This window comes from Pinus tabuliformis, chromosome 9, assembly GCF_031772625.1.
Source record: "Pinus tabuliformis cultivar Carrire ecotype Pingquan chromosome 9, CPIR1, whole genome shotgun sequence".
NCBI lineage: Eukaryota > Viridiplantae > Streptophyta > Pinopsida > Pinales > Pinaceae > Pinus > Pinus tabuliformis.
The window spans coordinates 1640296158-1640309042 of record NC_142307.1 but is presented as its reverse complement, the minus strand read 5'-3'; the positions used below and the strand labels follow the sequence as shown (position 1 = coordinate 1640309042).

General features: G+C 38.3%; 1 protein-coding gene across 1 annotated transcript in view; it reads left to right on the top strand.

Annotated features, from left to right (window-relative positions):
• The window catches only part of LOC149155125 (damage-control phosphatase At2g17340-like), a 313880-nt gene that overhangs the window by 60158 nt on the left and 240837 nt on the right, over positions 1-12885 (top strand). Inside the window, exon 2 of the mRNA XM_089445031.1 lies at positions 11976-12041. Within this exon, the coding sequence (XP_089301157.1) occupies positions 11976-12041 (66 nt within the window). The remainder of the gene's footprint in view (positions 1-11975; positions 12042-12885) is intronic.

Sequence of the window (12885 nt, the reverse complement as noted above, 5' to 3'; positions counted from 1 at the left end):
TGGTGTTGGGAAGCGAGACCATGCAACCAAAATCGAGATTTCCCATGTAGTGGCACTCCTAAAGCTAGTAGCCAATAGAGGAGATCCTACGAGACTATGATACAAGGTTAACTAGCAAGTTGAACATAGGGGACAAGAGTACAAGCCAAGTCCATTCTTTCTGCGGAATCCCCCCACTAATCCATGCTCAAAAGTGTTCATGATAATTAAACAAAAGTACCCAACTACATAAAGAAAGCCATACTTTTAGGCTTGGAAGGCCCACCTTCAAACATATAATCATGACAGATGGGCTAGGTTGCATAATGGCAGGCTTAGGTGGCAAAGATGATGGCACATCGAGCTATCTGGTGGCTGTAAGGGGCTGTTGGGTGTTGGTTGAGGACCATCTAGGAGAAAAATTTCTCCTACAGGTGGTGGGTAACAGACACTCGTAACCATCCTTGTGATATAGAAATGACCACGATATTCTACTGACAAGCCAAAGATTCTAAAGAGATGTGATTCTAATAGAGATGAGGCCAAGGAACTACTTAGTGTTGTTATTCTTGTTAAAGTCCTAAATTTGAGCATTTCTTCATATCTTGATCCTCTAGTAACGACGAGTTCCTTGAAACTTTGTAAGGTATAGCCAAGGGTGAGTCTCCATGCCTGGATGGGATTTTTGTGAATTATATAGGAGACTTAGTCTACAATTGACGATGATCTTCTAAAGATGCCACAAGAAGCATTTATATGGGAGAACATGCTAATGTGGGGATGCCTAAGGTAGCCTTTGCAAAATAGAATAGCAAAAAATCAAAATATATAGGGAAAAATCCAAATATGTGAACCCTATACAATGAAGTAGGGAGAGATGTTTTGCAAATGGAGAATAAGGATGAGCACTACTATAGAAAAGAAGATTGGACAGATTGCATGCATAGGATAAGACAATATTAGATCCTTACATTTTTATTGGAACTATGGGTACGATCAGAATCGACTGAACAATCTACTGTGGGTGCGACTCTCATCCTGAAATTAGGAATCAGGCATTCAAAAACCTATATATTTAAAAATTGAAATTTTAAATTTATAATGAAAATTTAAAACAAAGAAATGAAATATTAAATTGAAATTATTCATAACATTATGCATTTAAATTTTCAAATGATTCATCATTCATTATGATTGGTCTCATATGAGTTTTTGTTTATTATCCTTCTTTTGTTGAACATTTCTTCAGTGAATGAACTTTGTTCATTTCACAATGATGACATTGGTAAGGATAAAGTTCTGTCCACTCCTAGGTGTTATGATGTGTCATGTATGGTAGTTCTAATGCTTAGGGATTAGACTAGTTTATATGAAGATAGTCATTACTCGTGAAGTGATTAAGGAAAGTGATGGTAAAGACAACCATAAGCCCTTCAACACTCAAATATGCTTACATGATTGTGATTGTAAATAAGACCATAAATAAATTGATGAACACTTAGACCTGCTTACATAAGTTGAAAAATGATGAAAAGTAGGCACTTGATGAAGACATTTGTGAACAAGAGGAAGAAAAGATAGTCAACGTTGATGCACATAACAACACATAGGAGATTTTTGATTTTCTTTTTATCAAAGTGCACAAAAATCCAAATCTTGTTTGTCCCAATCCTATGCAACTTGAGAAGGACATTGATATGGTCAATTTTAATTCTTCCACATTTCCATCACCCTAATTTTGGTATAGAGACAATAGGTTCACAATGTAGAGATTCCATCGCCCTAATTCTTCCACTTTTCCAGCAACCCCCACATGCATGAAAATGAAAATGAAAATGAAGGGGAGAGGCAAAGAAGGCGATATCGTTTGTTGGTGCCTTTGGATTATGGCAATGAACATACCCTTGAAGGACCAAATAAGCAAGATTTGAAGTTAGATCTGATGTGTCATCCTTCATGGGAGATTGACACTGATTCAATGATCCAAAATAGTCAAGATCTTGATTGTTTCACCCTTGAATAGTGTAAGATAAATGATAATGGGTATGCTATACTTATCTACTATGTTATGAATCTGATGTCGGTAACGAGATGAAAAATTTGCGTTATAAAAATGTGTTTATCAAACCAAACTAGTGTTGCAGGACGCGTTCCTCTCCCTTGCTCCGACCTTAGAATTGTGCTATGAGCAGGAGCTATCAAGTGTTGAGAAATCAATGCTAGTAGGATTAGGGTTAGATTTCTCTTTCTTGATAATTACTTGTGAATTATGTTGGCTTCTTTTACTTATTTGTTATATTATCTTTCATCAAGCAATTACCAAATTATGTGTGCATGAAGATCACAAAAACACAAGACACAAGATGTAGGCACTCTGCCAGGGCAAAATCCCTATCTAGGGGAAAACCTAGTCAAAATCTCTTCCTTCAATAGTTTTCTTGAGACTCTTCAACCTAGACACAGACTTCCTCCACACCAAGCCAACCTCTCCTTCTTCGATCCAACCTTCAACCTAATAGCAGCAACACTTCGACCCTAGCAACTTCGACTTGCCAACTTTTGGCATCAACAACAGCTTCGACTTTGACAAGGAGACTTTGATCTCCTAAACTAGCCCACACGAGAGAGAGAGAGAGAGATACCAAAACTTCGATTTTGTCCTTCCCTTCCTTTTTGACCAAACTCTCACTCCTTTTAGCCTCCTTCTTCACCTTCGCACATTTCCCAGTTTCCAACTTCTAGCTTCAGATATCGAACTATGTGTGAGAGAGCGAGATGCTCCAAATGAATTCGAATTGCCTTGTATATGTAGCCTTCCAATGAGGTTGAATTGCCTACCTTGTGGCCGACTTGGTGTGGAGGTTATATAATTCATCTTTGACTCAAAAATAATTCTTTTTACATCGTTCGAAAGCCCAAGAAGGGTTTCATAAAATATACAATGACTCTAATGACTCTATTAATCCTAGGAGTCCACAATGGGGACTTTGACTAATAAAATGATGACCCAAGCATGAAACCCATGCTTTAATAAGTCATTGTAACAATAATAAAAATTCTTTTGACAAATACATTTTATGAAGATCAAACCTAGTTACATTTTTCAACACTCCCTCTTAACTAGGGAGGTATTCATACGGAAGATCTCAAACTATATGAACTATGAAGAGTTTAGGCACCACAATGCCATGGACTAGATTCCTGACTAGGGCAATCTATCCAAGGTCTCTCAATAGTTTAGGCACCGCAATGCCATGGACTAGATTCCTAACCAGGGAAATCTATCCAAGTGGGACTAAGATGGACTAAAGTTTTCATCCTCTCTAGTTACCATCAAGCTTACTTTCTAACCATCAACCCAAGGATCTAGGTGTGTATCTGAAGTCAGAGCTCCATGACCAATGCCACCCTCCCTACTTCGGGAACTAAACATCAACACATAGTGCCAGCCAAATGTCCTCCCAGGCAATGTGTCTCACACACAAGGCCTCAACAAATCTCTTCCAAACTTTTATCATCATCAACAAAATCAACAATATCAACTAAACCAAGCATGCTTCTAAGATATTCAAACTTCTTATTAGGAAGAGACTTTGTTAGTATATCAACTACCTGATCGTCTGTCGGGACATACTGTAGCTTCACAATCCCATCCTGCACCAAGTTCCTAATATAGTGGAACTTATTGTTGATATGCTTCGTCCTAGCATGAAACACAAGATCTCCAAACATCTTGATACAACTTTGATTATCATAATTAATCACAGTAGGATCTAGAGGCTTCTCAAACAAATCTTTCAGAAGCTTCCTCAACCATACGACCTCCTTTCCTACTTCACATGCAACCACGTACTCTGCTTCAGCACTACTCAAAGCAACGAGATCTTGCTTTTTACTCATCCATGAGATCTTGGCAGATCCCAAACTAAAGCATCCACGGGTAGTGCTTCTTCCATCGGTCTCACTGCCCAAACTAAAGCATCCATGGGTAGTGCTTCTTCCATCGGTCTCACTGCCACCCCAATCAGAATCTGTGAAGCCAATCATCTTGACTTCCTTGCTATTGTACTTTAGGCAGTGATGTATCATGCCATGAAGATATCTCAATATATGCTTGGCAGCTATCTAGTGATCATGACGAGGCACCAATTGAAACTATTTGAGGATGTTCACAACAACATATATCCGGCCTACTATTTACCAGATACATCAGAGAACCTACCAATTGACGATAGGAGGTAGGATCCACGAGACTTGAGTCGGAGCTTCTCAATTTCTTGAGATTGGTTATCATAGGAGTAGTCATGGGCTTGGAATCCATCATCCCAAATTTCTGCAACAACTTGATGATATACTTTTCTTGCTCGAAATATATCTCCCTAGGATTTTGCCATACTTCTAGACCTAGGTAATAGTGCATCAATCCTAGATCCTTCATCTCAAATTCAACTGCCATTATCTTCTTGCATTCTTGTATTCTTCTTTCCACACCTGTAATGAATAGATCATCCACATAGAATAGAATAATGATTGGCTCATTATTCACAACCTTGATGTAGAGATTTGGATTAGCGGAACTCTTCACGAACCCAATTCTTAGAAGGTATGCATCCATTCTTGCATACCATGCCCTAGGAGCTTGCTTCAAACCATACATGGCCTTCTTGAGTCTACAAACATTAGTATCTCTGCCATTTACATCAAAGCCTTTGGGTTGCTCAATGTATACTTGCTCATCGATTGTCCCATTCAGAAATGCTGTCTTCACGTCCATTTGATGGATATTCCATCCCATTGTAGCAACCAGTGAAACCAAATATCTAATGGTAGTATACCTTGCAGTGTGTGCAAAGGTTTCTTCATAATCTATGCCTTCCTTTTGAGAGAAACCCCTTGCAACAAATATGGCCTTGTATTTATCTATGCTTCCATCAACAACGTGTTTGATCTTGTAGATCCATTTTGAGGTGATAACCGATTTGTCATTATGTCTAGGAACGATTTCCCAAACCCCATTCTTCATGATGGATTGATATTCTTCTTGCATAGCTTTCTTCCATACTTCTTGATGAGCAACTTCTTTAAATGTAGATGGTTCTGCTTCAATTAGTCTTGTCATATATGCAACATATCCAAAATATCTCTTCAGCCTTTTGCTTTCCCTAAAGGTTCCTTTCGCAACTCCATGCCCTTCAGCATCTTCAAGAGTAGCTTTTAACCAATTTGGTCTCTTCCTTGTGCTTGGTATGACCACATTTTGAATAGGCTCACTCGATCCTTCTTCTTTTTCTTGAATCGTAGAAGAGTTGATGGGCTGTACTTCTTCTTCTTCAAATATAGGTAGATCTTCGTCATCAGAATCAATAGGAATATCCTTTGATCTTTTGTAGGCTTGATTCTCATCAAATATAATGTCCCTGCTTACTTCAATGTGTCTCCCTTCCTTGATGTAGATTCTATATGCCTTTGAGGAGAGACTATAGCCAATGAAAATCCCTTTGATGCTTGTAGAATCTAGCTTCTTTCGTTTGTCCTTTGGAATGTGGGTGTAGGCAGGACTCCCAAAGATTCGGATATGGTTCACACTTGGCTTCTTCCCTGTGAATGCTTCCTCAGGTGTCATATTATCAAGAATTCTATGAGGACTTCTATTTTGAATATATACGACTGCCATTGCTGCTTCTCCCCATAGAAATTTTGGTAAGTCTTGATCAAGGAGCATTGTTCATACACCTTCTTCAATTGTCCTATTCTTTCTTTCGGCCACTCCATTTTGTTTGGGATAGTAGGGAACAATAAGCTCCCTCTTAATTCCTACTTCTTTACAATATGCAATCAATTCTTTAGAAGTGTATTCCCCACCATTGTTGGATCTCAAAGTCTTTATTTTTCTTTCGGTTAGGGTTTCCACTTCGGATCTAAACTCTTTGAATTTCTCAAATACTTCATCCTTTTTCTTGAGAAGGTAGAGCCATGTCTTTCTAGAGTGATCATCAATAAATGTTACATAGTAAAGATGACCTCCAAGTGATTTTTCAGACATGGACCCACACACATAAGAATGTATGAGGTCTAATATTTCTTTAGACCTTGTTTCACTATTTGAAAATGGTTTTCTTGTATGTTTTCCCAAAGAGCATCCCTTGCAAACTCCTTCATGATCTTCTTTGATATCGGGGATGCCATGAACTAGATGTTTAAGAGTGGGAATGACCTTGTAGTGAAGATGACCATATCTTCTATGCCATAGCTCAATAGGAGAGATTTCCATATGAACTAGGGCTTGAGGAGGTGGTGTAATGACTCTATACAAACTTCCTTCACGAACTCCAATAACCCTAGCTTTATCAATACTTGAATCTTTTCCCCAAACCAAGACCTTTCCATCAACAAAAGCAACTCTATCCCCTTTATCTTCTAAGCAAGAAATTGAAAGAAAATTCTTTTTCAAACCTGGAACATATAGTATGTTGTTGAGATGTAGTTTTGCTCCATTCTCCAGCTTCAAAGATGTTGATCCTAGGCCTCTAACAACATAGATTTTGTTGTCTCCCAATTCCACTGCATGGGAAGATGGTTCCTTTGATAGAGTTTGTAGTTGTTTACTTTCCCCTGTCATATGCCTTGATGCTCCACTGTCAATGATCCATGCATTATCATCATTAAGTGATCCTGTAAGTGCAGCTAAGAACCCTTGACTTTTGACCTTGTTGAATAAGTAGTAGACAATCTTCTTGATCCATCTTCCTATAGAATTGAATCCCATTCTTATCATAGAGGGAGTAATCATTTCCTTCAAGCCAATGAAGTGATCTTCAATCTTCTTCGACCTTAGCTCTGATACCATGTTGAGAAATCAATGCTAGTAGGATTAAGGTTAGATTTTTCTTTCTTGATAACTACTTGTGAATTATGTTGGCTTCTTTAACTTATTTGTTATATTATCTTTCATCAAGCAAGTACCAAATTATGTGTGCATGAAGATCACAAAAATACAAGACACAAGATGTAGGCACTCTCCCAGGGCAAAACCCCTACCTAGGGGAAAACCCAGTCAAAATCTCTTCCTTCAATAGTTTTCCTGAGACTCTTAAACCAAGACACAAACCTCCTCCACACCAAGCTAGCCTCTCCTCCTTCGATCCAACCTTCGACCTAGTAGCAGCAACACTTTGAACCTAACAACTCCGACTTGGAAGTTTCCGACATCAACAACAACTTCGACTTTGACAAGGAGACTTTGATCTCCTAAACTAGCCCACACGAGAGAGAGAGAGAGAGATAGCAAAACTTCTATTTTGTCCTTCCCTTCCTTTTTGACCAAACTTGCACTCCTTTTAGCCTCCTTCACCTTCACACTTTCCCCAGCTTCTAGCTTCTAGCTTCAGATATCGAACTATGTGTGAGAGAGTGAGATGCTCCAAATGAATTCGAACTGCCTTTTATATATAGCTTTCTAAAGAGGTCGAGTTACCTTCCTTGAGGCCGACTAGGTGTGGAGGTTACATAATTCATCTTTGACTCAAAAATAATTCCTTTTACATCGTTTGAAAGCCCAAGAAGGGTCTCATAAAATTCACAATGACTCTAATGACTCTTTATTAATCTTAGGAGTCCACAATGGGGACTTTGACTAATAAAATGATGACCCAAGCATGAAACCCATGCTTTAATAAGTCATTGTAACAATGATAAAAATTCTTTTGACAAGTACAGTTTATGAAGACCGAACCTAGTTACATTTTTCAACATCGAGAAGTGCCCTTGGGTACATGATCCTTGCCAATTTGGGTGTGTGATGCTCCCAAGGATGCTCTCAGAGCGAAGAAGTGCGCACCTTGGGCGCTCTCTATGTGCTCCTTGGATGCTCCCTAATGGTAATGTTTCTTTTTATCATTTTACTAAATTTTTAACATTACCATTAATTGTTTTAGGGTGTTTGAGAGTGGTTTCAAGTTCCAACCTCATCAAAATTCGTATGGAGAAAATAGAATTTCATATCGTATTCAAAATTCAGTGGACTTAACAATTTTTAGGATTTTAGGATTGATGGGCTTGTAGCATTTTGATTGACATTTAATCAAGAGCACCAAGACCTATATGTACCCCAATGTTGGTGGTGTTGATCGTTGAACTCTTTTGTCATGACCTTAGCAAAAATGTACCCTTCACTAAAAAATTATTGATTAGGCACATTAAGCTTTTTGTACCATATTTCAAGGCTTCGATTAGGCAGTTTCATCAAAATTGGGTTATGTCGACTAATGTTCATGTTGCCTTAAAATCTAGTAGGGGTCTTGTGAGAAGCCTCATAAGATGAGAGCTAGACCAAGATACGACAATGGGTTAGACGCCATTGTCGCCTCAACACTCCACCACCCGCTCTTTATTGGAATTTCACCACAAGGGATGCTTCCTAATATATGTCACCTAAACATATTCTAAGTTATTAACTCAAATGTGATAGTTTCGATAGGCTTAGATAGGGCACTCAGATTAAGAACAAGGCTCAATTCAATGTGATAAGGAAAAAGCGTACCCTCAAATAACCTATAAAGGGGAGCTTATTGGCTAGGGTTGGGATGATATGATGCAACAATGGTACAATTAGGCATATAAGACAAGGAAAAGGTTTGCTTTAAATATATGATCAACAAAGGGGATCATCAAACCTTCATTAGCCTGAATTGAAGCCTTAATGCAAGATTATGGTTTGTTGGCCTAAAATTACCTAGGGTTTGTGACATCAGCCCTAAGGAGGCTATTCCAACCATGCAAAATGCAAGATTTAGATAAGAACCAACAAGTAGGAGCAACCTCAAAATAGCCCAATGCCAACCCTAGTTGAATTTGGCCTTATGCCCTAGCCCTAACGACTTACCTTAAAACCCTGAATTAGGTTAGGAAAGAAGAAAAAGAGTTTTTTTTGTAGTTTTTGACCACCTATATGGATGCTAGTGCCTTCTAACTACTTGGGTGATGGAGTCTAAGGGGGAAAACCCTGGAAGGAAGTAAGGGGGAAAACCCTAAGTTTTCACTTTAAAACCCTAGCTATCATCCAATATCGAGATAAAAAAAGAAATAAGCTAGCTAGGAGGTTCTCAAGGGAAGCTCAAGATTCTTAATTAAAGCATGCAATCTTTTCTCCAAGAATTTCATATAAAGATAAAAATTTAGACCAATGTTGCAAACGCCTCGATTTTATCATGAAAAAATCAAGAAATCACTATTTTTTCGCTGAGCCAATTGCTGATATTTTCTTGATTTTTGGTTTTTCAGACCCTTTCTGATTTTATCCTGATGCCAATGTTTGCAACAATGATTTTGACATGGAATATAGAAACCCTAACAAGATACATTACATACAATAACCATAAAAGATATTCAACAAGAAAAGTACTCACAAGATATCAATGAACAATCCTTCTTTATCCCAAGATGACATCTGCACAACAAGGACTAGTCTCTAGTAGCAAAAATACTCAAAGATCACATCTCCACAAGAGTAGCGAGGTATAAGAGCTAGGCCGAAATTCTATAAGTGGTTGAATTAATCCATAAGTGATGATGAATGAATGTGAGGTGACATTTTATTTATATGAAGTGTACCTAACCTAATTTCTAACTAAGAAGCCCCTAATCACGTTTGATAATGAGTAAACACAAGTAAACCTTGGGTTACAAGCCAACCCACTAGCTCAAACATAAAATAATGCCAAAATAGACCCACATGTGTAAGCTGCATGCCTCTAATATGATAACGTCTTGCTCTTTTGGGCTCCAAATGCTAAGTCATGGTGAAAGGGAGGCTCAAAATGTCTCCAAGCATCATGATTATCCACCATTTTAGGAGCAATCCTCAATTCAAACCTTAAAGCAGCTCCAAAGGTCACAAATCAAGCTGGGGTGCCCCCACACCATCTCCATGGGTCTCCAATGGTTAAGATAGTGCTTCCTCTCTCTAGTGTTAGGGCTCCATCAGGTGCAACATGCCCTCCTTAGTTATCCTATGGAAGACCATCCTCATCTGGTCTCGAAATCATGGCTTGCCCATCAGGTAGTGTCAAGGCCAACCTAGGGGCATGCTAGGTCCAGTGGTGCAATCATCAAGAATCCTCTATGTTAAGTAAAACAAGATCAACGTCTTAGGGGCACTCTGGGATGTATATCAACTGCTCATGTCATCATATTGCCCAACGCTTTGTTGCAAGTGGGCAACATTGCATCTGCTAAGATTGATAAATGCTACCTCTGTTAAACCATCAACCTCTCCTGGGCACATGTGGAGTGGGTGCCCTCAAGGCTTGTGCTGTTGTGGATCACCTGGCAAGACCATCTCAAACCCAAGTGAAAGCATCCATTCATTAGAGACTAAGATCATAAAACATCCAAATGGACCAAACTTATATGTTAAGGGCATATTGATACTTCAAACTGGGATCACCTTCCAATATCTAACTAGACCAAGCCCATAAAGGTGTTCTGTACCTTGGTAGGGGTGGCTTATATTCAACCCTATTAGGTGTTTCCAACCCCCAAGGGGAGGTGGCATTTCCTCGTTGAAGCTCTCCTAACATCCAAGGTTGGTGGATCCCCAGTGGAAGAGAGAAACCTTGTGATCAATGTATATCTAGAAGATCTAAGTTGAGTGTGAACGAGGGTGACTGTTACCCTAAATGAGGTGCCGGAACTAGCATGTCTAGGTCACCTTGTGACATATTTAGGGGCATTTGTAGGATTATTCTGGGTCACTTTTGAGGACAGATGGATGATGAGATAGTTTGGCTGGGATGAATGGAACACCATAGGGCTGACATCCATCTATTTCTTTTTTATGAAAATGATGTTGTGCAACCTTAAATGGGGATGTTACCTCCTTTCATTTGGGTGAGATTATGACTTTTAGATAAGAGTTAACACTCCAAAATTTTAACCAAGTATATGCCCACATTAGAGGAGATTAAATTTACAAGTCAGCATCTGGATGGCATCTTTTTAGGGGATCAAGCGGGAGATACAGGAAATAGGGTTGCAAGAATGATAATTAAGAGACGAGTTTCTGAGATCAGCTGCAGAGGGGTGGTTAACTCTTGGCATGGAGCAAAGAAGTCCAACATTTATTTCTATCATGATCCAGCTATTTACTTTATTTTTCTCTTTTGTTGTAATCTTTTACCTTTAATTACTTGAAATTGTAGCACGTAATGTAAACATCTTTGTCCAATTGGTCAGCTTGTCCCCTGGATGGTCTAACAAAAAGTTATCTGTTATCTATCTATCTTGCCTATGCAGGGAGGTTTTAACTATATAATCACATATTGGCTCTATGATGTGTGTGTCTTGGTCTTTTCTTTATTTTTAAGGATGAGATATAAGATGCATTTTAAAAAAAGGAAAAAAATGGTACAAAAAATGAACTCCTCTTGTATTGGCTTTTAAACAATTATGAAGGGTTACCCTCTATACTCCTCAATCAACACATGTAGCTAAGTTCTTGGATGATTGTTCCTTTGTTGTCTATTAAGAATTAGTTACAATTGCTCCATTGAATCACTTTTATGATCCGCTGGCTTAAATTTTTGTATAGTATTTTTTTCTTATGAATGTTTATGTTCAATCTATGTTACTAGATCTACTTATGGGGATTCGGGATCTATTTCCAATTTGGAAATGCCAGAGGATCTGCTCAGGAGCTGTTTCTGGCCTGCCAGAAACATCAAGTCAGCAGATCCTTCAAGAAAGACCATTATAAAAGCATAAAAAACATAAAAAAGAATTGTCTGTAGCCTTAAAAAGAAGTCCCTTTCCTCATTCATAACATTTGGTGGATCCTTATGTCTTCAACATTCCATGGATCCTAGTGTTCAATCCATTTTTTCACCATATAATTATTTCCAGTTTAAAATTCAGACTTTTTTCTTTAATGCTGTAATTTTTATGGAGTAAATATTTTTGTATATAGTTATTTCCTAATGATATTAAATATGTAACTGCAGGAAACATGCAGAGCTAGATGATTCTGTTTCAGATGCCCAGGCTAGAGCAGCCAAGTTTTCAGAGAGGTATATGGAACATCTGATTTAATTTGTAACTCTAGAACTGGCATTCAGGTAATTGCCATGCCAATTTGGTGTGTTACAAAGCTTCATCCATGTCTCTGTTATATATAATTCTACAAATATATATAAGTTTAATTTTACATAACAACTTCTGTAGATGACTAGTGGCTCTAAGCAGAGAAACAAGGATACTGATAACAATGGAAACTTTATGCATCTTTCTATGTACTTAGCTCTTGTTCAGTAGAGTAGGATGGAAGCACCATAAATTTGAGTAAATAACCAAGAGCTGGAGGATCCCATTCACTGGAAAAAAACCATCAACAATGGTGCATCCTTTTTTTCTCTTGTTAAGTATAGAATTTCGATTAATGATACAAAATAGCATACAAATCTCCCCTAAAGAAGCACTGTCTGGGTACATGACCTGCACCGTGGGGTTGTCCTTGGCCTTTCAGCGTGCCAAAAAATATACATATTGAAATGGATTTGAAGCAGCATCAAACTAAAGCCTATGATACGATGAGTTCTAAACATTGAAAAGAAACAGATAGACACGTCATAGCTGTAACTATTGGCTATCAACATGAACATGGTTGACATAAACATCTTGCTTCCACCTCCGTGAGCATTTTGATGGAATATGCCTGTTGAGTTGAAGCAAAGAAGGATTTTGTCTTGAGGTTATTGAGTTTGTTGACACTGTAATTCATCTTTTTTTCTAGCCTTTGGTTATATTCCTCCGAATTATCAGAGTTGAGGGTTTTCCTTTCCATGCTATTGGCAATATACTCCTTATTGTCCCAGAATAACTCCTAAATTAGCTGGGCCTGTATCCCTACCCTGA